We start from the raw sequence: 25,478 nt of genomic DNA on the forward strand, positions 1-25,478 counted from the left end.
GTCTCCCGTACGCGGTTGTATCGAACCACCCTGGTCAAGGAGAAAAGGAAAGGTCTGCGTTAGTCACCGTGTCCGAGCACTCGAAGGTGAATTGGTACAGATTTATGGGAGCATATGCGCCGATATTGTTGCTCTTTGATTTGACCTCTTTGCGTCGCGGGTCGAGTGTGCGGCGTTTCATTGTTGGTTGAGTGTGTTCCACCGAACCCATCTTCGGTTGGCTGGAACGGCATTCTCCTGTACTCAGTGCTACTTCTGGCACCATGCAGTGGCAGGTTTATAGTAGGGATATCATATAGTATCTTGCCGTATGACATTCTACTTGGGAGCGAGGCAGTTTCCCCCACCCTTCCTGTTTCGGCTCCCGTGATTGTCGCCAACATTCAGACAAATATTGCACATAGAAACTCAAAACGTGTCAATTGATACATGTTAACTCCAATAACACATTAAACTGTAAATGGTGTACTTTTTTGGTTTCAAAATACACACGGAAATGCATCAATTGAGAAGATCAGACGCGATAATTTCAAAGATAACAACATTTTACTTTTAATGTATCAATTGATACAGCTAAATGTGTATTTTTAGTGCATCACATGAACACCAGCTGATAAAAATGCCCTTTTATTCATTTCCGTGTGTATTTTGACACCAAAAAGTGCATTTTTTACAGTTTAATGTGTTATTGGAGTAAACATATACAGTATATGTCAGTTGACTCGTTTTTTGTTGTGTGGGCTTTAGCATTGTTTTCAAGGCTCTAAATGGAAGAGTTTCTACGAACTTAGGACCCTGATAACGATATAACAGTATCGGACAATTTAGTAGTACATAAGGCATTTATCTCGATGAGTTGGCAACTCTGCCAGTAGGGATTGGTATGACCTTGAAGAACGAATTTATGTTATATTCAGAGCAGTGCCGCTGTTACAGTCCTCGGTGTGAGACATACAGTCACAGTTTGTCAACAGTAACTTTTAAGCACATCGCCCACTGAGACGCGGGAAAGGCGGAGAATTGCGGCAACAGAACTCTGTTGTCTACTGCTATTGAAATGAAATGTAACGTCCACTAGGGAAACGCGCGATACCGAAGCATGGAATTTCCGTGCCAGAAGTTTGCAGGTTATCTTAAAGTTTATCTATCGCCCATTGACGCGTCAGTTGCTTTCTGTTGCCACGCTGCTCCGCGTCTCAGTGGGCGTTAATCTTTATCGGTTTACGTGCACTATACATATACATATTTTGAGTATGTCGTATGAAAGATGTATGGAGAAATGGAGAAGTCTATTTCTCGGTGATCCGGCACCAGCTAAAACCCCAATGGATGATTGTTTCAAATTTAGTTTCAATATTCTTTTTGTGTATTTCAACGCGCGGAAAATAGTTTGCTGTCTTGTCAGTGTGTTACCGACCTCAGAGATTGCAGTATTACTCACGTTTAGTTTACAAATTCCTTTTCGTGTATTTCAAGATATAGTTGTCAACGTAATGAATAGATACATTTGTAAAGTTCAATAAATTATAACAAAAAGATTCTCAAACTTCGAGCGCGGGGACTTTTCGAACGTTCTGTATTATATTTCGAAGCTCTGTAGGGGAGTTGAGCCCCAAACTCCTCCCGGCATGCCCTTCGACTACATTCAGAGACCATCGAAATGCACATTGGACATAAGTTGTTACATATGAGTGTGAATTTAGTCAGTACGAGTTCCAGTCGGCTAGCATTGTGTCCGTTATCTTCTGTTTACCCTATGCAATCCTTTTACTGTAGTTTAACCACAGTATGTTGGTGGTTGACAAGTATGGAGACGACCGGCAAAGTAACGATTTTTATTGATGATATCCAGGGATGTGTAAGTTACGCGTTACGTTTACCGTTATTTACTTCCGAATCAACGCGTTACTGTTAGTAATTTGCTTCCGAAGGTAATACGTTACAGTAACCGTTACTTTATAATACAGTAAGGGCGTGTACCTCTTCACCCAAGTGACAAGCGATACGTTGCACGGACCAGTCTTGAGAGATGCGACAAACATTTGCAACTTTTCACTTCGGTACAAAGGGTTGGATTTATTTCTGTAGGTTCCTTTGCAAGCGGGAAGCGTCGCTTGTGGCTTGTCACATCGGTCTGAAAGCACAACAATGCATGTTTCGTCCAGTTATGAATTTATCAAGGTACCGCAAATAAACTAACGACGTAATATTGTTAACGCGTTAGTAACGCAGGTACCAACATTACTCCCCTTGCAGCGACTGGTTCACCAAGGAGTCTGCAGTTGGTCGTCAGAAGAATGTATAGTTAGTTTCGCCGCTGATCGTTAAAGCAAGGTCATGATGTGAAGCAATTACCGTGGTCTCCCAGAGGGTGCTAAAGCAGCCAGGTGCATTGTCAGCGTCGAAGGATGTTTTGTCTCACTTTTTATGGTCGCACAGATGGCGCAGTTTGGGGAAGATTAACCAGGACTACCAGGTAATCGGGAGGCCAAGGAATTAAACGTTTGCAGAAAGGTCACTGTCAATTGTGGTGTATGTTCATGCCCGCGCATCTCTCTGTATACATTATGAACTCCGCAGAGGCACGGGAAATCAAGAGGTTACATCCTAAAACACAACGTCTGGTGGAATTTGCTCATGGCGCCTATATCTAGTCGATTAATGAATGCGACCCACAGATATATATTGATTGTCTTAAATGCTCAAACAAATTCTGGATGGATCTAGTTTTCAGAATTTTGAATACCGTCACAAGGAAAAGAAACTGCGAGTCAGAAAATTGTATTCATTATCCTTCTTTATCCTGTCAGTGAGTCAGGAAAAGGAATAGGGTCAAGGATATTTGTGCACAAGTCCCCCTCCCCTCCCCCGTGACACACCGGAAGATGTATAGCCGACCGTCGACGTCGACATATTAACACGCACACGCAGTATAACCAAGAAGTAAATAATGCAATCGTGTAATTAGTAAAAGTGCATTTACATAAGACTGACCGAACAGCCAAATAATGTATATTCCTGTGCATTCTTGTACATAAAGTAGTACGCTAATGTGTCAGTATTAGTGTGTAGCATATATTATGCTCAATATTCTTGTGTATATTCAGTGCACTGGTATGTCAGTATATGACAAATTATGTTCCACGTAATTGAGAAATATATTCTGTGTCGAACAAACAAATAAATAATACTCCTGTCAAACTGGAACTATACACAAACATCTTAAAAGTTTCTCTTCAGAACTTAAATATCCATTTTATGTCCACTTTATGTACAGAAAGGCTAATCGGAACTGGAAAATAGGATCCGAACCACTATGTGCCTCCACCGGGTATCGAACCAGGGACGACCCCTTGATTGCAAGGCCATTTCGGATTCATCAACGTCTACAGCAATACTACTGAATGGAGAACATTCTTAAGTCAGGAGGAGATACTGTAATATCATTACCATTTGGCTTCTCTCGTTTGTTTGAAGAAAGGAATATTTCTTCGTATATAAAGGTAAATAATGAATATCTCTAAGGGTGAATCTAACTGTATCGGAACTGCTGGAGAAATAAATTTCCTCCGTACTGGGCGAATGATGATTGTGTTCTTTGCCCAGAGGAACTGGACCCTTTGTTTTCGTCCGTAGCGGTGTCAAATGGCGTGTTCATCATACCGAGAACCTGTCCCGCCTCAAGCTGGTCTTCTGAAGAAGGCTGCTTCCGTCTTCTGGAGAATCGCAATATATGGAGCAAGGTCATGCTTCACTTCACATGTGCATCAACTGAATACCGTGCTTCGGGGCATTCTCGCACAGTGTGAGACTTCTTGGTTTGCACAGACCTCCCTTTTTTTTTACTGCAGTTTTTTTGTTCTTCCTCCTGTACATGGGAGAGTTCATATGAGTAGATTCATATCAACCTACATGTAGATTTCTACACATTTTGGCAGATCATAATGAGGAATTGGGAGACGGAAGAATGGTCTAAATATATGGAATAGTTTCGTGTCGCCGTAAGATTATTTTCTATAGCAAGAACCTAGACAGGACTCAATTGGAATGCTCTACAAGGAATTCTAAACAGTGCATCAGAGTGACACAGTAGAATTTAGTTTCTTAGATTTTTGGCGGAACGAAAAGGATTGTAATTGTCTGTTCTTGAATTACCTTTTGTGCGACTGTTCAGTTTTTGTTCATGTGCTTTAACATGTCTATGTTCCAGAGAAAATTATCTATTTGTGCCGTAGTGACGTCATTCTACTGATGCGTAACTTTATTTATATGCACATCTAATGTGGAGGTTGAATTTAGTAAATTTTTGTATAGTTAGCTGTTCTCATTGAGATGCACCACCATATAAAACAAATATGGGTAAAATGTTGATGGTAACTAAAAATTTAGAAAAAATATCTAGTACGTCACCCTACCAACAACGTTACAGAAATTGCACGCTACCAGTTGAGGGTTAAATGTTCCCACGCGATCATCTTTTAAAGAATCTAATACGGGATTTTCCGTAGAAACCGTGTTTACAACCTGTAAAAAAATATATTTTGAAAACTGAAATCTTTTCATAAAATTAGCACGTTTTGCCTTAAATGCAAACCTGGTTTAGATACTTGCCGGCCATTGGGCCTGCTCGTTGTCTCGTTTGGGAGATCCACAGGGATATTCTAAATTCGGAAAAAAAGGAAATATCTGCTTGGAATTCCTCCCATCACATTGATGACACATTGATTAGAATTTTCGTATTCTGTTGCGTGCAGATATTGTCCTTGAGAATAGGGTTATGGCCTCGTAGAAATATAAGGCCAACAGCGAAAGCAATTCCGAGGATGATTCTAAGTTCTGTAGTAGGTAATCGGAATTTCGAATAAGATAGTTTTGTTTTATCCCAGAAATCTTGCCCAGATCTTACATCTCGCAACCTTCATGAGCACATCAAACTTTTGCATACTCCATTTTATTCTTTATTATCGGAATATTTAATACATCTTTTAATAATCATTTTGTTGCCTCACACTTAGAACATTCGGTAATTGTCATAATAATAGTATATAACTTTTGATAGAGGTCAGTAAATCACATGAACAAATATGTTAATTCCGAGTATTTTGTTTCCTTGCAGTTTGCAGAAGCTGCATCATCAAATACCTTGAGAACAACAGCAGTTCCTGTCCAATTTGTGGGATTCAGGTCCACAAGGCAAAACCATATCGGCAACTCAGGTAAGAATCATCATCTAGTTAGTGAATGAATATATTCAGTTGCATGTACAGCAATGGACACTTCTGGGTTGGGATGATACCATTGACTGTCAAGAACATTACAACCAATAACTGTCCTTCACTATACCATACATTTGCTATATGCAAAATTATATTTATTTGGTGTACTTTCAGTCTACATGCAAGGCATTTACCTCCACAATGCTAGGCACGCGTGCGAACACAGAGCATTCGTATGTGGTTGGTGAGCACTTAGCAATGAAGTGTCATACGAGCAGTTCTCATTGTTCTTTGACCTCTTTACGTCCTTCATTACGGATACCACCATCCCCACAAGAGACATATCCACATGTATGGCTCAGTAACATCGCATGGAAAATCGTGGTTCACGGATTGGCTCACGTCTTCCAAGTGTTGGTACATTTCAATACATAATGAAGCACACTTTATACTCTCAAGAGCCTTGAAGTACTGTTAAGATTTGAAGTTCACGATTGTGGATACACCTTTTCAAACGTAATTTACGTTTGACAGGTGGCTTTTATCACTGGTTGCTTTTGCGACTTGAAGGAAGGCAAGGAAGGCACTTCTCCCTCCTTCATCAATTCCTCAAGACGAACAACATATACAGTATATATATATATATATATATATATATATATATATATATATATATATATATATATTACTTGCTAATCTTGTCTCCCCACAAATTTGTTTTAAGTTGGCACTATGTCAAATCCCTAGTGTGACATCTGGTTATACTAACATTAGGTTCGGGTATTTTTCAAGATCCCTTGAAGGGTCAGGTTTCATTCGATAACGCAATATTCTATCTTATATATATACCAATTTCCAAAAGCGGAGTTTGATCAGGTTTTAGCTACCCGAGTTTGAAATAGGGGGTCTTGTTATGCCCTCCATGTAAAAATGGAAGCCAAAATGAATACAATGAATCCATTGTCGCCTTCTACTAATTATTTAATTAATTTTGATATATTTTTTCCGTTTCGTGGCAGAGTTAAATCTGTATGGCCTTTTCTGACATTCTGCTAGTTTACACCTGTTGGATTTTCTTATGTTCAAGAAAATAGAGCAACGATAAAAACAAAACTTAAAAAATCAAATTAAAAGCAGTGCAAGAATATAAAGTATATTACTCATATAAGTACATTACCCACATAACACACTTCTGACAGTGTGCATAAATATCAATGTACTCTAATACGCCGTAATGTAAACTTGTCACGGGCTGCTAATTTAATAAATAAACTAATTAACTCAACTAACTCAACTGAGCTGAGCTTAGCAACGCAACAACGAAGAATCTCTCGCCTCACCTGCTGGGCGAATTAAACATTACATGAAATATAATACGGTCAGGATAAGTGCCTAACAGTCGGTGTTACCAAGAATAAACCTAGGAGGATTTGATTTTAAATACCTGAAATGACGTTACATAATACTACGGTGTTTCTGAATATACACATATATTAAAGCACAGATAAAAACACAGTACATCTTGCCCTCTTTCACTCGATCTCACATTCATTCTCTCATTCTATGGCATATTGCGACAATATGACAATTACAAAGGTTAGATTAATTACTACTTTGACCATACTCTTGTTATGTCTGGCTACATTGCCTTTTACAATTTATCGTTTAGGATTTTAAGCATAAAGTGAATAATTGTTCCTTGTGCGAACCCCTTCTATCTTTTCTGAAGGTATAAATATATTTCATGAACTGTCGTTTGCGGCTAACATAAACTCTCATCTTTAAAATTGATTACTCCGCCGGAAAACAGATGTCTAGGGATGCCATAGCACTGATTTAAGTTAAGCAATGATTTGATTTACGCAGATTCGCGGTAGATTGTCGTCATCTCTCTCACACACGCACATGGTTGGATCTTACCTTCGCTGCATTCCCTCTGACCTGGGTTGGGTGAAAGTGGTCCTACAGTTTTGGAAGGCCTCCCCACACTCCATCGTTGCACCTCGCGGTTATCCTGGTTGGCGAAAGTGGATCAGTCGGCGGCTCCATCTGGCCTCATCGGATCCTGGCTTCACTCGTTCACTGTCGACTCCATACGACAACTTGCGCAATAATAGGTCAGTTCTTCGCGGTCACTCGTAAGTACAGATACGTGACTTGGGCGATGAGACGAACATACGCGATGAGCCATTCGCGGTTTCACATGGATATCAAATGTTATTAACTTTCACTACTTAGGACGTTGTTTCGGACGATTGACACGGGTGGACGTGTCTGGCGTTATTCTCACATAACCACACGTATGTGCACGGATGCGTTGACGGCAAGGGGAGAACGATCCCCTGGTTCTATTCTGCTCTACTCCATGGCTCTGAAACACTCACTCGAGGAAAAACAAATCCAGACCTCGAGTCTGCTTGCAACTCGCAGCTCGGTCGCGCGTAGCTCACACTCCGGTGGCGATAGTAGGCAAACTGTGCAAAACTGTTTCAAATCATCCCTTTTATTCCAGATTTGAACGTAGTGACGCGCTACCCTCTATGATCAGGTGCTTGTTTATTGTTTCTGGTGCTTTGACCGTTGTCCTCCTATCCTGGTCAATGCTCACTCCGGTCCTTAACCTTTGGTAGCAGCCCCTCGCGCAGAGATTAGGCTAACTCTTTCTCCATTGTAGTCAGTCACGAAAAGCAAGGACATCTCAGTAGGGTAGCTTCTCCCTTTCAATTCAGCGATGAATCTTTAATAATTCATAACTCCCGTAGTTCTGTTCTGATTAGGCTCAAATCTTGGAATCAGTACTTTCATGATGTGGTCTTCCGCTGGTTGAAATCTCATCAAATTCGGTCCATTGGTTTAGAAGTTGCATTTTTCTTGTTATTCCCATAAGAATGCATGTAAATCCGAATTCGGGCGAAAAACGGTGGTTGAGCAAGCTAGTGTTGGCTAAGGCAGTTCGCTAGACACCTGTATTCGCGACGGATATTAATATTACCAATTGCAATTAATTCCTACTAACGGGCAATTAGATTAATTACTTGTCACTCAATATTTGACCGTTATAAACTGATCTACATCAACAGAACATTGAATTAATAACTCTTGTAGCCTTTGGATTTTCGATATGTTGCAATTATATGTTTTTAGTTTTACTTTTTGATTAGTGTCTCATTTTCAAGAAACAGTGTTGATGTTTCAAATTCTAAAAAAAAAATCAATTATTCTAGATAACCTCGTGTGAATTGCATTTGTTGCTGTTTAGATGGGCCTACATGTATGTAATAAAACAGTTCACGTGAATGTTTTTAATGTTCAGAATTCACAAATATCATCGTAATTCTTGGAAACTAGGCATTTTAGAAAAGTCGTTGGTGAGGTCCCAAAAGAGCTTTCTGTTGAGTTGAGTTGATTTGGTGTTTTAAGTCCACTTTATGCACAGTAAGGCTAATCGGGACTGGACCTACAGTTTAAAGTGGGATCCGAACCAATTGTGCCTCCACCGGGTATCGAACCCGGGACCCCTTGATTGCAAGGCGACGACGCTACCACTGCGCCATCGGGGAGGCCCTCAAAAGATCTTTCTATTCTGCGATTCTAGTTTATAACACATGTAATTGATAATGACATTCCATGTGTGTAAACTTCGCGGGATAAATTGAACGTCTGCATAGAATCATCATGGCGAATTTAGTGTACAAAATTAGAAGTCCGTGCTTCGTAAAACGTTTCTTCCGCCATGAAACTTAATCTTATAGTCACGCAATCTTTCCCAAGCACGACGCGATGAGGATAATAATATCAATTTTGTATCGCCAAGCATCTGATTGTGCATAGGCTGTAATGTAATATTTTGGTTAATCATCATACAGTTCTTTAGCTTAAGATGTAGTTAGATAAAATGCAAGAAGAATGTGTGTATTCTTGCTGTATACATGAACAAGCGAGTAATGTTCGGTATAACATTTGAAATGTGAATTAGTAGGCTTGTAGATAGACGATGCATTCTTATAATGAGGCCTATGGATAAGATCTTTGTTTACAAGCAACGTAGTCATTGGTAGGTCATGAACTGCCCACGATATCGCCATATTGCAATTATTACACTTTATACTCACAGCAGGGATACTGGCCAATTTTGCTCCTATTCAGCATACATTTTCGATTGTGTTGCTGACAGCGTCTTGCGATCAATGACCTATCAGTGATGTTTCATGTAAACTAAGGGTAGGTCCGTACACCGGACTTTGTCGTAAGAAGATATTCGATAGCTCGCCTTGGTTTTCTTCGAACGCGGTAGTGTGTTTGCCTCTATACACAAATTATTAATTATTACCGTATTTCTACAACAATAAGTTTGTTTTGTATGAGTTCTTAAGTCCCTTTTATGCACACTCAGGCTAATCGGGATGGACTTGTCACTGTCAAGTGGGATCCGAACTACTGTGTCTTCCCATCGGGTCAACTACAATAGGTCAGGCCTGTAGTCAGGCAGGGGCAATACTTACTTTGTCTGGAACTGCCGTCAGCCCCCTTGATATTAGGTAAAACTATTTTGTATAATTTGTTTGCAGTGAAGGGAGAAAATGTAGACAGCACATATTATTTTTCTCACAACTTTGGTGAAGTAAAAATTCACATAATATGAACAGCAGCTATTACATTATTTATCTGTACCTTCGCTACCCCTGTTGCGACCTCCATTTTAGACAAAAATCTGTGACTTTGATGTCATCATGCAAATTTCCTCCGCATGTGCGTCGAAGGTTAACAGATCCCAAGTTTTGGGAACGAAGGGGGGTTTCATTGCTTTGACCAGGGGTGGAATGTACAGTAGGCACTATGATTGAATATTGTACATTTGTTTTGTGTGTGATTATAAATATCTGTATCATCAAAAGTAGTATGGATTCTGTAGTAAGGGATGATTTCAATAGCAGTCAGTTAACACTTCAAGCGATGTTTTTGTATATTTATAAATTTTATATAACTTAATGACCCCCCCCCCCCCCACATACACACACGCACATAATTTACCTTCATTGAACACTGTTAAACTTTTGAAAAATGGACTTTGTTTACAAAGCCCCATCCTGGAGATCAATTCTAGCTACGGGCCTGCAATAGGTGTAACTCAGTGTGTTTTCATGTAGCTTATTCAACCATTCTTGATCCTCTTATCACCAATCTGATTCCATTTTTTCGTTTGGACAATTGAGGAACTACTCGAATATGTGGAGTTAGAAGACTTAGAAAAGCATGGGAAAATCTACGATGATTACACATCATTGTCACGCCACGAGGTTTAATTTCTGTGTTGGGAAAGTAAGCAGCTCCGCTCCGCCTTGATATTTCTATATATAATTAATCACCATTGCTTCCACTGTTTGCTTTGTTCCGGTCATGGGACTGGCATGAATAATGTATTATTCATGTCGCAGGTCACCTCTGCAAGTCTTCTCGTAATAATTATAATGTCTGAGTTTTCCGTGAGGCCTTTTTGGTCGCTTCGGTTCAAGATTCATTTCTGCTCATACGAAGAAGAAAGCTGTTGTAAAGATTGATAGTTTTCTCTTCAGATGCGGAGGAGAAAACAGATGTTTTCTTGGAGGGGTGGGTGTGTCTGTGAAAGACCTGACCTTAGTGTTACGTAGAAAGCTGCAGTAAAAGCGGCGCTTAAGTGCCATTCTGGGTCACAGGCAGAAGTTGTTGCAATAAATTACAAAGCCTTGTGCAGGTTGCCGCTATTCTAGAGAGCCATGCTCTTTTACCATGACGAATGACTTCGCGATTCGTGGTTTCTCGAAGTATTCGTGGACATCGGCCTTTTTTCCCCTCCAGGGAGATGTATCTGCGGTCGTGCCACACGGGGACACGACCGATGAACAAGAGGAACTGTCTACCTATCACTTGCAAGAACAGCTTAGTCTGTCATTTAGAATTTTGTTCTCAAGCCTTCAGAAGCAGGAGCAATATATGACAAGCGTGTTTTCTGCAAATGTTACACCCTTTTTAAATGGGAACAGAAACAGATATGTAATTCCAATTTTCCTCAGGAATATGCATGCATATTTTTATCTAGTTCTTTCAATAGTAAGGCATTCCACGAAAAGTGGTCCTACTCCATATAAATAACAAAATGAACTAACCTGAAAATTATTGTTTTTTAATTGTAATGTTTAAATGTTTGTGAATGCATATAATTTCATATTTCACCAACAAAAAATATTAGCATCTGTAACCTATGTGCTTGACAGACAGTTGAAATCAAACTTTTGCTACATCTCACACGTAACACTTCTTCGTTAAAGCTTTCCTTGCATTCATACCATGTCATCATAATTTTTTAATTTGTTAGTAGACACATCAAATACTTCATAATTCTATGAAACAATTTTATTATGAATATTTTAATTCAATCTCGTGTCGAGACTCTTACATTTTATGCGTGGAATGCACACACTTTACGCCGTAATGCCTGTATTAATGAATTCTTGAAGATTTGGAATTATTTACATGTTAGACGTATATGCACACAATCACTTTTTTCTACTTGTACAATCAACAGCAAATGAATTAGGAGAAACAAGATTTTCTCGACGAAAAATGAGTTGGCAATGCTGCGAACACAGAGGCAATCTTCATAAGACGCTTGAGGAGCGTCGAGCAAACTTTCCTGAAAAGCACAACTCAACTCAAGTATCGAAGGTCATGCTACACGTGGATTGGCAACTTTCGGGAGCATGCTGTCTGTCTACACAATTCTCCCCAAATGCCTGTTTGAAGATGAACCTTCTGCTCGCATTTTATTTTTCAAATGTAGTTCTAACGTTGTAGTCATTTTACAATTATTTGTATTTGTTCTTATTTTGCTTTGCTTTCATGTCACCTTTACAATTAATCGAAACTATGAAGATAGATGGATGATGAGATTAAATTGATGAAGAGACACTTAAAAAAGAGATTGCCAGACCAGGACTCGAACCCGGAACCTAAAGCGGATAAGGTGGGGTGACCGTCAATAACTCCCGGCCATGAACTGGAGTATAAAATTTGTAATTTCTCAGGAGTATTTTTTGTTCTGTTCACTCGTAATACCTGCTTTCGGACACTTCATTTATAAGTGACACACTTCGTTCGGTGGGGACAAGCCACGTATTGTTTGAGAGGAGGGACTAGATACATATACATATACTAGATACAATCATGGACTATACTTGAAATGTGACGCGCTAAACAATACTTTCGGATATCAGTTGGACATAGCAATTTTGATATACAAGTTGCATTTTGTCTACTTATTCATTATGCCTCATAGATAATCTCGCAAAAACGCAAAATGTTTTAATTGACTCGAATTCACAATGACTAATATATACTGGACCTACATATTTTAAATGCAAAATCTAGGTGACGAAAATATGCCTCAACACGAAATGAAAATGTAATATTCATTCAATACACTAAAAAAGCTAACCAAAGCAGACTTTTAACAACATTACACACGTAACGTTTCCATCCTCTAACAGGATTTTTGTTGGAGTAAGATTCACATGGCGTAATAGGATTATCATTCACTACAAAGCAATAGCTATAAACATGAGATAAACCTGAAATGAGGGGTTAGAATTCACCATAAGGGAAGTGCGGCAGGTAAAACAAACCACATATGTAAGGAAGAGGTGTGTAAGTTTCTATGAAAATTGAGTGAGTGGTAGCGCTAGACGATTTTACGTCAGAGATCCTAGGTTCGAATACCGGTCTGGGCATTGGTGTTGTTTCTGAATGTTCTATTTATTTTATCTTCACTCATCTTCGTCGTCGCGATTGCCCAAAAGTGGAAGAAAAACGACGCTAAATAAAAATAAAAATATATGTGAAAATTAGAAGGTTAATTAAGAGCTGATAGGTAAAATATGCTCTATGAGCGATGTTCGATAGAAGTTCTGTTAAGATGTCAAACCTGTAAGAAGCAAATAGCGAAGTTGTGTGAAGGATTGAAGATAAGCTTCGATAACATGGTCACCTGGATTGTCTCGAACCGAACCAGTAAATTGGCGATGTTTAATCCCCAAGGCCATTCTGCAAAACAAATGCCAAAAGAGGTTCGTGTGTGGATTTGGTCAGCATGAAATTGTTGGGTGATGATAAGTGAATGGCATTTTTTCTGTTTTCGTTAGTTTACGTTGCTTTTCTACCTCTGGATCTTGAATGACGAATAAATTAATTTGGTGAACTGATAAACACAAAAAAGCCAACCCCGTGGCTAATTGGTTAGCGCACGCGCTTCGAAGTAAAGTGAGGATGTGTCATTGTCTGCATCCCACTTCCATCTATCACATCTTCAACCTTCATCATTGCGATTATCCGAGACTGGTAAATAACAAAAATATCACCCTCGGCGTCGATTTCAAAGTTTGAAGTATTACTGTTTCTGCATTCAATAGCGGCTCTAGATTGTGACAGTGATGTGAAATGCTTCTGATTTTATAAGAAATAGTAAAACGAGAAGAGCGATAGATATTCCTCTATTTTCAATTTTCTCTAAAACTATTTTCCCCAATTGTGGTGATAATGAATTCTATGTAGTATGAGAAATATACTTTAAATTAATTTATACTAATTTATGCATATGCAACTGATTAAGAGAGCCTCCACGATGGCGCAAGGAAATCGTCGCCGCATTGTAATCAAGGAGTTCCCGGTTCGATGCCCAGTGGAGGCACATAGTGATTCGGATTCTAGTTTAAACTGTAGATCTCGTCCCGGTTTGCCTATTTGTGCATAAAACTCAGACTCAGAATGATTAAGGACTTTTCGAAATATTCTGTCTGTATCGGAATGGCAACTTTCTTCAGAACGAAAATGAATCCGTAAAGCAATAATACGCACAGCACCTCTAATTACCCACTGCCATTCAACACGCTACTATTCGTAAATTCAGAATTATTATTTTAGGGTTCAAATTCTGGCATCTGAAAGAGATACACATTATGGTGAGAGAATGGGAACCTAGCTATGAAAGAACAAGAGAACAATTACGTGGCCATGTGTATGACGTATGGAGAACTATACAGAACAGGCCACTTATTTCTCATAGACTTGTTGAATCTATGCCCAGAAGATTACGTGAGGTAATCGAGAACAATGGCTGGTGGACTCCTTACTGAACACACGTCAACATTATTTGAAACATTGAAAATCAAGTTTATTTTTTGTTTGTTTGAATGAGTGTGTCCTTTGTTTCTTTCTGTTTTCCCTAGAGACAATATATTTATTTTCTTTGAAACATTTTGAACTCTGATTTTTACAAGGCTGCATTAATTTAGCATGTGACACAATGGTCTCAAAATATGGCATTTCAGTTTGGAACAGGCAAACTAAAGTCGAGTTTCCAAAAGCAAATACATTTTTTTCGCCCTTGTAACTCATTGTTTCTTCCAATTATCGAGTGCTTTCTTTACTTTGCGTTGCTCTAGGTCACTCAGTCGCCATTTTTGTTTGTGAGCATATACTAAGTTTGATTGAAGCTTATCCTCTATCCTTTCATAATACAACTTGACTACGGGCTTCAGGTTTGACATCTTAATAGAATTTCTATCAAATATAAATCATCAACTTGAAACGTATTTCACTTACTAGCTCCTACTTTCCAAAATTTGGTATGTTTGGTTTTCTGATGACACACGTGGCATCGTAAAATTTGAATATGATAGATTTGTATTTTATACCTATGGAGATTTCTTACTTACTTCTGTATCTCAGATCTCTTGTAATTACCTACAAATTATGCGAAACAATACACTAAACATCCCCTCCCCCGACCTGTTTTCAAGGATCGATCCAGCATCCACCTCACAGAAATTTCCATCTCGATCATTGCATATCAAATGAGTGTGGGGTTTCGTGAATCTTCCCTGTAATGCAGATCCATAATTTGCTCTAGAGCATGTGAAGATAACTGAAAGCAATACTTGGGTATATAATTTCAATTTTGAACTATTTATCCATCTATTTACTTCTTTCATTGTGGGAGGGAGACTGGCAGCCGGGAGATAGGCCAAGGCCCTTCCAGGGCTGTATAGTCACGTTTTTTTTATTTACTTCTTTCGGTCCGGGGTTCCATACCCGGTGGAAGCACATAGTGGTTCGGATCTCACTTTACAACGTATGTCAAGTCCCGATTAGCTTTTCTATGCAAAACGTGGATTGAAAAAATTACTTGGTCAAAATTTGTGACAGTTAGTTACTGATCGCAAGTTGCATTGTTGCAGAATATGCGGATATTATTTTTATTTTATTTTAATTAATTAGAACACAACAGGCGCATGCCCAATTACAGTGTTCAATATGGGATGACACCATTACATAAACAAGAACATAACTAAGAAAATTAACAAGAAATATGAATGATGCAATATACATTTTACTTTTAAGAATAATTGAGAGAAAATAACTATTAGATTATAGAAGCATAGGGAACACAGAGACAAAACAACAATAAATGACGCTAAACTATTGGATATAACCTTACAAGCTGAATGAAAACCAAAATTCAATGAACAAAACAAAACAAAACATACAGAAATTCAGCAAAAAGATCTAATGTTACAATTACATTTAAATAGGTCTACGCTTGGATTATTCTTAGAAACTAAATTAAATAACTTGCAGATTCTCCTCATGGGTTCAGCTTCGGTCATTTCGGTTCTTCCAAGGGGGATTTGAAAGAGATCAGTTCTGGGTCTTAACATACAATTTGGCACATAAAAATTTAAATTCGACAACAGATTAAAAGAATCTATTTTACCATTGATAAGCTTGGAGAGAAAAGTTATTTGACTTGTTTGCCTCCTTTCGTCGAGTGACGGAATATTAAAGATTTCGCGTAATATGTTGGTAGGAGTGAGTTTTGGATATGTACCATCAAGTTTAAATAGTAGATATCTGAGAAATTTATTTTGAAGCTTTTCTAATTTTTCGATATCTTTCTTGAGTTGCGGATTCCAAACAAGAGAAGCATATTCGAGTTTAGATCTGACGAGGGTATAATACAGCAAGAGAAATGTTTCCTTTTTTCTAAATTGATTGCCCATTCTCATTACAAATCCCAAATTTCTGTGAGCTTCGCTTAAAATGCGGGCAATATGTGATTGGAATGTTAACTTTTGGTCAAAAGTAACCCCTAGGTCGGTAACGATATTCTCACTTTGTACTAACACATTAGAAATAGTGTATGAATGTTGAATAGGGTGTCTGTTGTGGGTGAATGATACAAGTTTACATTTCTTTAGGTTTAGGCTGACTTTATTAATTTCACACCACTGAAGCAAGTTATTCAGCTCTTCATGTAATATTATACAGTCATCAGCGTTTTTGATATTTTTATATATTTTAACATCATCAGCAAAGATTAATGTCTCAGATTTTGTGAGTAGTTCAGGCAAGTCGTTTATAAAAATTAAATATAGCAAGGGACCTAGGTTCGACCCCTGTGGGACTCCTGAACTGGCCACGTATTCGGTTGATCTGCAGCCTTGATACACGACATATTGTCGACGGTTCTGCAGGTAGGAAGAAAGAAAAGTTATAAGTGGAGGAGAAAGGCTATTGTTGGCTAATTTCTGTATTAATATATCGTGGTGAACTGTGTCGAATGCCTTTGAAAAGTCTGTATATAAAACGTCAACTTGCCCTTTATTAGCTATACTGGGTGCAATGTAGCTTGTCAGTTCGACAAGATTGGTCACGGTTGAGCGCTTTTGCACAAATCCGTGCTGTTTGGGGGAAAGAATGGGTTTAATATGAAAATATATATGCTTGTATATTATCTGCTCGAAGAGTTTTGCTGGTACTGACAATTTTGCAATAGGCCTGTAGTTACATATGTCAGCCTTATCAGCAGCTTTGGGAATCGGACAGATTTCAGTTGTTTTCCACATTGCTGGAAATCTCGAAGTTCTGACAGCCAAGTTGAAAAGGGTGTGAAGAGGGTACTTAAGAATTTCCGAACATCCTTTAATTACATAAGGGGGGATTGAATCAGGGCCGGCGGATTTTTTAGGTTTGAGTTTTTTAATGGCTTCCTCAATTTCATTTAGTGATATTTCAGAGATATTTAAGATACTAGGAAGCGAGTTCATATTTACATTAGGATGCGGATCCTTGTAGAAAGATGGTTCTTTGGAATATACGGATTCAAAATACTTTGCAAAGAGATCTTGGATACTTCCATTATCGTCAATAGTTTTATCATTATATTAGTTGGCTGCACGGGTGGATTTTTTCTTTGATTTTTAATGAAAGACCAAAACTGGTTAGTGTCGTGAGCAAGATGGATTTCTGAAGTTTCAATATAGTTTTGGTAAGCTTTACTGATCTCCCATTTTAATTTCGTTCTTAAAGTTTTATACTTAATTTCATGATGCGTTACATTTCCCATTCTTTGTTTCCATTTTTTGTGGTGACGTGATTTTGCTTTCAGATTTTTAATAATTTCCCGCGTGAACCAACATGGGTAAGATTTTTTTACAGAGGAGCGAGAGCATGGTACACATTCATTAAGAATGCTTTCGATTATTTCATAAAATTTAACAACGGCAATATCTACGTCTTCGCATTCTTTTAGTTGGTCCCAGTCAGCTAATTCGAGTTTCCGAAACATATTAATGAAATCGGCTTTCTTGAAATTATATCGTTGGATGTTTGGATTTAAAGCTCTTTGTTTAGGTATGGTATTAGACGTGTTGAAAGCAGAGGTGTTCATTTGGAATCAACCTCCCTCACCCTCCGAGATCGCAGTAGCCCTCACCCTCCACCGCCCTCACCCTCACAAGTCTTCCGGAGGGTGAGGGTGAGGTCTGCCCTCACGAGGGTGAACACATCTGGTTAAAGAATCACAACGATGAGGATGAGTCATGATATGATAAAAGCACACAAAAAACAATGCCCAGACCGGTATTTTTTTTTAAAAAAATGGAATACACCTATTCGGTAGTATCCCCCGTCATTCACACATTTCTTAAACTTTCACACATGTCAATTTTTACTCTAATTGTTTCTCGGATATGAACGAGATGTGCCTCCCCAAACGCCCCGTCATACAAAAAGCGGATTCCCCCCGACGAACACATTTTGGATCTAATACCCTCATAAATTAAGTGTCCAGAAACAGATATTAGGTATGAATATACGATGATATACTCCTTAGCAATTACAAATAATTATAAGCTAACTCGTGGCCGAGAGTTAGAACAATGTGACTAAACTTCCCCGCTCTTGCTTCAGAGTTCGAGGCCTGGTCTCGGCATGGAGTTCTATCTCTGCAGTGTTTCCTTATCAATTTAATGTAATTATCATCCATCCTCATAGTTGCGACAAATTATAAATGTGTCATGGTAAAAACAAAGCAAAATAAGAAAAAAAATATTGTAACATTACTGCAATGTCAGAACTACGTTGGCAAAAAAAAAGTGAACACCAGATCATTTTCAAACAGGCATTTGGGGAGAAATGTGTAGAGGTAGACAGACAACATGCTCCCGAAAGTTGCCAATCGACATGACCTTCGATACTGAAGTTGTGCGTTGAGAAAACTTTGCTTGAGGCTCCTCAAGCGTCTTATCACAAATGCCTCGATGTTCGCAGCATTGCCAACTCATTTTTCGTCGAGAAAATATTTTTTCTCCTAATTCATTTGCTGTTGATTGTACTATATTAATTGGAATGGATGTGATGAACGGGCACAATACTACTTTTCTGAATATCTTCGCTTATATTGCCATAGGTAGTGAGGTTTTCTCTTGTCTGTCAAGGTCCTAAATTTGTGATCAGATTTTAAGAAAGATTGGCTCTCGTGTTAAGGACGTTTCGATTCCATTATTGATGGAAATCAACAGATCGATGTGCAATATCGAGGAAACCAGTGGCTTTTCCTGAAACTTTGGGCCTCGGAGCACGGATAATTAAATATGGGTGGTGGTGATCCTTTGGTGCTATTGTCAACCAACTGTACATCCGAACAATTCCTTATCAAGATGTGCCAGCATTTTGATAAGATTTATGCGTGTTAGGTTACACTGAGTTAGAATTGCAATATTTTAACACACCAGTGACCAGACATCCTTGTCGTTGTTGGAGAGAACTGCCTACTTAAAAAAAAAAAAAAAATAGGATAATGTTGAATGACAACCCTGGATGTGATACTCCCTTACAGTTGTTGTTGTTGCCTGGTAATCAATACGTCGCTGGTTGAATTTTCATTACTGGACTTTAGCGATGATAAGCAGTGAAACAGAATCGTGGTTGCACTTAGCACATGTTAAGATTTGCATAGGGGTTGAGTGCCAACATAAGTCCTTTAATTCACATTATTCATATCAACATTACATACACATATAACCATTAACCTCAACACTCAACAGTAATTACTTTCTTTCACCTACATCGTAACCCACCTTCACATTCCTGTCCTGAAGCATCCCAGGACCTACCCTTCCTGGAACTTCCAGAATAGTTCCTTCTTATTGCAGTCATTCCAATATACCTCTTCCTCTCAACTGTAACCACCCACTTTTTATATCATCTAATGCTACCTTCCTTTCTACGTAACTTTTACATAGCCTATTCTATTTTCCTTTATATGCATTATTACACACTTATATCATACCAGAATGATTTTACTTTTGTAATATATATTTGTAAACCGGGGCTGTCCAGGACTGCCGAACAGCCTCGGTACTTGATCCTGCAGAATGTCTGCACAAGACACCTGTAGAATCAATACAACTTGTAAAATTTAAACAATAAAGAAAAGCGAAAAGAAAAACTGAGGAACCGACATTCATGTAAATGACGTCCTGGTCTTTTTAGGCACCAGGACATAAGCGCATACCCTCGATTGTATGCGGGTGGAGGCTGGGCATTCTTCGGGGGTTCCCCCCTAATTCACATTATAAAAACAACCTACAGTTAAATCATTCCGTTTTAGGGAACTATCTCCGTAGACGTGCAAATATACATTCCACGCGCGCACACAAACTGACAAAAAGAAGAATATCATTAGCAACTTTGGCCGGAGACTGCAGTAAAAGCGGTGTGGGCCAGTAAACATGAGATAAGATCATGCTGGACTGAAAATAACGTGGCAAATTTTATGCGCATGCTGCTTGAGACTAGTAATGGACAAACAGTGTAAACGTTGAGCCTTGGTTTTTAAATCACTCGCATGCAGCAATTGTCCCTGTGTGTTGCTTATTCGCATATGAATTATTAATGACTGGCAGAAAAGAACGTGAGGGAAAGTTTTCCCCCAGTGCAGCAGCTTTCTCGGGAGACATTGGATGGGAATTGTTGATGGAGGCTGTGGAATCGATACATTTATCGATCTCTAGCCCGTGAGACAATAGGAGTCGTGCCCGTGTGAAGATTGTTGATGCGGGGGGAGCACCGTTGCACTGCCTCAGACTAGGTTCAGCTCCAGGAGAGGAAAAAAAAAAGGGCATAGAAGCCGTGAACAGTAAGAAAAACACGTATGCCGTGAAGCGTTGCGAAGTGAACTCGCCCCACAGCACGGGAATTTCTTGTCGCGTGCAGAAAATATAACTTCAAGACGTTAAAGTAATTGTTGGCGGCGCAATATAAGTACATTTTATGAGATAACTTCTTTGCGGAGGCAACAGGGCGTGCCGACTCTTGGTAATGGTTGGAAGTTACTTTGTTTAATTTGTATTGTAAGTTGTTTTCTTCCTCCCCAGTCGTAATCCAATTTGCGTCTACGTTGCGTAAGCTGTTCAATGATTTCGATATTTTTTTGGTAATAAACCAATAAAAATTTTAATTCTTGCATTCTTTACTTTCATTTAGGCAAGGTGGCGAAGAGCGTTTGCGCAAACAGAAATATTTGTGTGGAATTACCAAAATTTGTTTAAATAGGCAACAAGAAAATTTTGTTTGTTCACCTGTACAAAGTAATTCTGACCATTCTGGACCATTTGTTTACAATTACCAAATAACTTACTTGAAATTATCACATGTAGTAGAGACTACCATGTATTTTTTATGGTTTCCAAATTATGTCTACACTTTTTCTGTTTATTCAAACAATATTTGTGTGTGTGTATGTTCCGTTGCGCATTTTGACCAAATAGGCTTTGTTTTTAAGTTGTCCTACTGAAGACAAGGTGCCCACATTTTAGGGGGAAAGACGCTGGGTTAGTAAAAGCTAAGACATTGATTAAAGAAGGTCGAGGTTTTAAATTGAATCCCATGTTGTACCATCTCCCCCCTTCCTAAACACACACAGATGTCCTCAAACTAAAGAATTAATATTTATTATCACCTGTTCAGCTTTAAATTTTCATTTTGCCAAGTACTTTCTTTATATTAAGTTCAGTAAACAGTGTATATACAATGGACTCTTTTTAATTCCAAGGAACCACGAAAAAAGTTCGAATTATCCAAAATTCGAATTAACAAGAACATCACATCATTAAATATGATTTCAAGGGGAATAAGCCGAGTAATACCAATTAATAAGAGTCCACTGTGTGTATTTGGAATCTTCTATTAAATAAATAAATAAATAAATAAATAAATATGTATATACTACCTTTATATTATGGATGCACTGAGTGTCCATCTGTAATCGGCGCTTGAAAAAATAATGAGCGTAGAAATGAAATCGTAAATGCGTCATTAATTGAAGATGGATCCATGTGCTTTCTTCACAAAAGACATGAATGAGCTACGTGAAAGCGAAACCATAAACTTGCCGATGGAAGTGGTTCTGATATACTGCTAATATACCTAGGTACATCCAAACTCTGCTGTGAATGGTGCGGTTACGACTGGACTATTATGGAAATCCAGTGAACAAGATTTGGAATTACGTAACTGTCTCTGTTACTCTAGACCTGGGAAGTCTTGTTAGCAGAAGTTGTTTTTTTTCTCCTCAAATTGAGAACATGGCATTCGTCGAACAACATTCAGAAGGAGAAGCTGTCGTGATGAAGGTTCACCTGGCCGTTGATAGCGACATGATTGAAGTACTGAATCAAAGACAGCTTCCATATCGTTTTCATATCCCGAATATGAATATTTCCTTTCCTTTGAAAAAGTCCAGAACATGTTTTAATCTGGGAGGATTTTTCACGGTCTGGTGATTCTTGTCCCCGATGTTCTAGTTTGTGGATCGACTTCCCATCCAGGTCTTCAGAAAACTCTGGATATTGATCCTGATATGCAAAAGACACTCGTCGTCCCTCGGAAGAAAAGCACGCAACAAAGGAAAAGAGAGAAGGAAGGGCCCGTTGATGTGTGGACGAGCGAGGGGACAGATGCGTGTTGATGGTGGGAGAAGAATAGGAACAGCCAAAGGTGTCTATCACCCGAGAGTCAGGCGGCAACCGACGGAAGTGCCACGTCGACTCCTGGCCATTGTGAAACCAGTCGAAATCAACCCACCCTCTTGTCGCGTTACTTGGGAATCTTCAGACTGGGTTGCGGCCACAGCTATTGGATTTAAGAGCTTGAATGTGTTCGTTAGCAAAGATCCCCCTCTTCGTTTGTGGAGTAGAAGGGTCTTGAAAGAATTAACACGTATTGCTTCCGTCGGCTGTAGCGTTCGTCAATTGGCTACATGTTTTCTCGGGACGGCGATTAAATAATGACCCCCATTTGACGATGAAATAAGGTACAAGCGAGAGAAATCTAATATTGAACGTAGGAAACCTCTCAGGGAAATGTGATCTGTTACGTAACTCTGAGGAGAGTTGGTAGGGGGTAATAGTGCGCTGTTGGAGAAGTGCCTTTTTCCAAACAGTGTGGCAGGATTAAATTTCATTGCTCGTCTGAGTTTCAGTGGAGCCGACTTGGGCTCAACGCCAAGACGATGTTTAAATCGTCAGCATCACTATGAGATAGATATCCATTAACTTTATGCTACATCGTGTTCTGGAGTGTGTTGAAATTGCCAGCATCACGGTGATAACCATTGACTTGTTGGATTGTGTAACAATATATCCCGTTCTGAAGTTTGCTGAAATCGTCCGTATCTTAGATACCATTGGCTTGTTGAATTGTATACCAATGTATAGGTTCTAAAGTTTGCTGAAATGGCTAGAATCACTGAGATACCCGTCGAATTGTGTACCAATATACCTAGTTCTGAAAGTTTGTCTGAAGTCGTACCGACATATCGGTTCTGAAGTTTGCTGAAATGGTACGGTTCGCAGATACCCGGTGAATTGTGTACCAGTATATCCCGTTCTGAAGTTTGCTGAAATCGTACGTATCTTTGAGATACCCTTGTCTTGTTGAATTGTGTGCCAATAGATCCGGTTCTGAAGTTTGCTGAAATCGTCCGTATCTTAGATACCCTTGGCTAGTTGAATTGTATACCAATGTATAGGTTCTAAAGTTTGCTGAAATGGTTCGAATCACTGAGATACCCGTCGAATTGTGTACCAGTGTACCCAGTTCTGAAAGTTTGTCTGAAGCTGTTTCCTGCAACGGCTGTTGAGGAAAATAGGTTACTTGACGTGTTCGGGTAATATTCATGTTTTTCATTCCTTTTTGATCCTGTGCTTGAAATAGCTTATTCACATGCTGTTGGCTGTTAAATCCTGAATTCCTATCATCTGTTCTGTTATATTTTCTGCATTCCTGTTTGTTGATGGTTCGATGGCTGCATTTCTTGTTGTTTTTTTTGTACAGTCATGGACACTTCTGGATTGTAATGATCCCATTGTAAGTCAGTGGGGTGGTTACAATCCATAAGTATCCGCGACTGTATTATCGTGTAGGTTGCTAGTCAGCTATATTCTCGATTCTTTTTCAACTGTACTTTTACTCGTACCATGAGAGAGTGCATTGAATCGCGATCAGCCTGAAGTGGCGTAAGAGCGACCTAAAATAACCTAATTTAATCAAGCTTCCATAGAAGAGCCAGATTTAGGTTCGCTACTCAAGCTACAATGAACACTTTCAACTACAGTCTATCCCAGGAACCTGTAGAGCCACGTCGCATATTACGGTAGAAAAGGGAAGAAAGCGAGTGGGTGAAGCGAAGCAACTGCTGTAAACGGTGTTGCAACTTTGTTCCCTGTCACGCGTTCATTGGTCGAGTACTCTCGAGTCACTACTTGTGCAGCGACTTACTTTCGTTCGCTCGCTCCAGAGATTCCTGGGACAGAGTATAGCAGGCGTTCTTTCCCATTTCAGTCTCCCGATGCCGTTGTGTTCATTTCCTGTATTGGGGAAGTACACGCAACCAAAGCTAACAAGTTTTGTTTCAGTTCATTACAGACCGTTATGTTTAGAATTTAGCATTATTACCACGGACCTAGATTAACCTGTTATATCTTATGTATATTTAAAAATGACAATCATTTATGCATTCTTAAATATTTATTTCGTGTATGTTTCTATTTAGGCCCGACAAAGCGCTGCAAGACATCGTGTACAAGCTAGTTCCTGGTCTTTATCTTTCTGAAATGCGGAAGCGACGGGAATTTTACACCAAGCATCCGGAACTCGGTAAGTTTAAAGTTACACACTTCTCTTCAGATTTTTAAGTGTCTCTTTTTGTCACTTAATTTACATTTCTTGTGTTCGAAACTGAATGTTGGTATATGCACTCTGACCTTCGTGGCGGAGTGGTTATCACATCGCGCTACAAGTCAGGGGTGTTCTTTGCGAGTGTCCCTACATCATGTCATCGCTCATCTTCATCGTCGCGATTAGCCGACAGTGCCAGAAAATCAACGGTAAATAAAAAAATTAAGAAATGATGCATGTCTGGATGTTGAAGTGAACCAAGTGTAACTGTGCGTGTCCAGTTACATTTTTCTGCTCCTGTCTTGAATCTTGATTAGAATTCCCCGTCCAATAATGCAACAATATTGTCGAAGATAATTTCTGCAAGAGAACTCAACGTTGTGCATGGTGCTTCATTCTTAATTGGTCCCTATATATTTCCACCAAATTTCCACACGTGCTACTTTCTGTGCTTAATTCACTGTACTTCCCGTTACATTATAGCATGTAGTATTCTTTTGCATGTATTAACATGTACATGTTGTTCCTAATCTTGTTCTTTACTATTTATGTTTATGTGATTTGGGGTGTAAGGGGTGACCCTTTCCAAAGACTCTCAAGTACACCCTAGCGAGGCTCTGGCGTGTGGATTCACAGCCAGTAACTTCCTCTGTTGGGCTCGTATTGTGTGTTGTCCCTATATGTTTGTGATTGTCCCTTCATCCATCTCAA

The 25,478-nt window shown here is 39.0% G+C and overlaps 1 protein-coding gene across 3 annotated transcripts in view; it reads left to right on the forward strand.

The window, feature by feature from the left end:
* LOC145998787 (uncharacterized) overlaps window positions 1–25,478 on the forward strand; it is a 166,998-nt gene that overhangs the window by 114,369 nt on the left and 27,151 nt on the right. For all 3 annotated transcript variants that reach the window (XM_083135380.1, XM_083135379.1, XM_083135381.1), the window contains exons 3-4: window positions 5,117–5,216; window positions 24,643–24,746. In XM_083135380.1, coding sequence (XP_082991506.1) covers window positions 5,117–5,216; window positions 24,643–24,746 — 204 coding nt within the window. The remainder of the gene's footprint in view (window positions 1–5,116; window positions 5,217–24,642; window positions 24,747–25,478) is intronic.

This window comes from Lepisma saccharinum, chromosome 14 (assembly GCF_977018435.1).
Source record: "Lepisma saccharinum chromosome 14, izLepSacc3.1, whole genome shotgun sequence".
NCBI lineage: Eukaryota > Metazoa > Arthropoda > Insecta > Zygentoma > Lepismatidae > Lepisma > Lepisma saccharinum.